Genomic DNA, 1,827 nt, shown 5'->3' with positions numbered 1-1,827 from the left:
TAAATTCTATGCAATTATGCAGAATGTAGAAACTATGCATAAATAGAATTCGGCGTAATAGTAAAATAGAACCAATCACCATAAACATGTATCATTAATTAATGCTCCTTTTTTTATCAGATGTAAAACCCAATTCCAATTGAATCTTTTTTGCATTCTTTCACTTTTTCTTGTTTCCCAGGTTGGAGGTAAGGTGAAGAGTGTCAACGGACGACCCGGAGAGGTGATCGTAAATGTGGCCAAAGAAGAGGGTGCGACTTTGATCGTCACTGGTACCCGTGGAATGGGCACTATTCGGCGCACCTTAGTGGGCAGCGTTAGTGACTACGTTATCCACCACTCTCCGGTTCCTGTAATAGTCTGCAGGACAAAAGAACTTCACCACCAACACCATCAGCACAACCAATAAACTTTGTTAAAAAAAATAAAAAAGAAAAAAGGCACCGAGTAATCCAGTATTATTAGCCATGGCTTGTTTTTTTTTTTTTTTTTTTTTTTTTTCGTATTAATTTTAAGCTTTTTTGTTTTTTCTAACAAGCTTTGAGCTTCTCAAAAAGCTTTACATCTATATTTTTTTCAATATTAACAGGATGTTTGTATTCCTATCGTATTAAGCTAAAGATGAAAAATATTTGAATAAAAGGAAAATATTACATATAAAAATACGATTACCTTTTGCAATTTTATTTCTGTCGCCTGGTGGAAACCACGATTTATAGAAATGAAAAAAAAAAATGAAATTTTAAAGAAAAATTGAGAGCATTTTTTTTTTCTTTTCTGTATATCACGCATAAATGATCTTACTGTTACTATGTGGAATAGAAGAATGTAATATTCTATTTAAAAAAAAAAAAAAAAAAAAGATACTATCTTATCTAATAGTTAATTTTAGTCATCTTTGGAATTTTTGTGACTAAGTTTTGTTCCCCAGAATTTTTATCGGATGTATGCCATATTCGATAACTTCTGAAAATTGTAATAAAAAAGTTTACATTGTTTAATCCATAAAAGGTAGCCTGTTCATATTCCATTGTCCATGTCCTGGAAAATCATCCATCTGTTTCAATGAATGACCAGACTAGAAATTGAACTCTATTATCAACTAACTATAGTCACTTAGCTGAACCTTTAGTTTTAATATAGTTCATGGAATTAACGGCCAAGCAAGAACAACCTATGAATTAAAGTGGTTCAAAATTCCAACTGGGTTATTGAGATCAGACGGCTAACAAAAGTCCAAGGGTACAAATGTGAAAAATTCTTGAACACGCAAAAAAAAAAAAAATTGAAAAATTTATGGTTTTTTTTTTTTTTTTTCTTCTTTAATGTCAAAGTTAATTTATTTAGCTTCAGCATTTGAGATAAGGATTGATAATCTATTATTGGGATTATTTGAACTGATATTCTAATCTTGGATATTATTCTCACAACTCTTCAGACAATGTAACCTCCGACCAGCTTCATATGTATCTTTTCAAACTCGAAAATCTATACAGAATTTCGGACTGAATCCTTTATTTAATCCAATGGGTAGATTGTTTTCATTCCATCGGCCATAATCGAGTAAAAGCGTTATAAAATTTTTTTAGTTATCACCTGTGATAATAACTAAACTTCAACTCCAAAACATTGTCATTTCGAACAGATTAATACTCAACAGCATTTATAATATAAAAATTAATTTATAGTATGAAATTTATGATATAAAAATTAAAACTTCTGATCATGGCTGATGGAACAAAAATTCAAAAATCTGTACATTTTTGCAAGTTCAGAATGATGCACGCGAAAAATATCGGGATACACTGTCCGAAACATTGAGAGAAC

At 30.6% G+C, this 1,827-nt stretch overlaps 1 protein-coding gene across 1 annotated transcript in view; it reads left to right on the top strand.

Annotated features, from left to right (window-relative positions):
• Nucleotides 1-665, top strand: part of LOC145243438 (putative universal stress protein SERP1273) — a 36,078-nt gene extending 35,413 nt beyond the window's left edge. The window contains exon 4 of the mRNA XM_080106326.1: nucleotides 182-665. Coding sequence (XP_079962452.1) covers nucleotides 182-409 — 228 coding nt within the window. The 3' untranslated portion in view covers nucleotides 410-665. The remainder of the gene's footprint in view (nucleotides 1-181) is intronic.
• The last annotated feature ends 1,162 nt before the right edge of the window (nucleotides 666-1,827 follow it).

Source organism: Euprymna scolopes, chromosome 22 (genome assembly GCF_053919585.1).
Source record: "Euprymna scolopes isolate OS-2025 chromosome 22, ASM5391958v1, whole genome shotgun sequence".
NCBI lineage: Eukaryota > Metazoa > Mollusca > Cephalopoda > Sepiida > Sepiolidae > Euprymna > Euprymna scolopes.
This window is presented reverse-complemented; position numbering and strand designations above follow the sequence as displayed.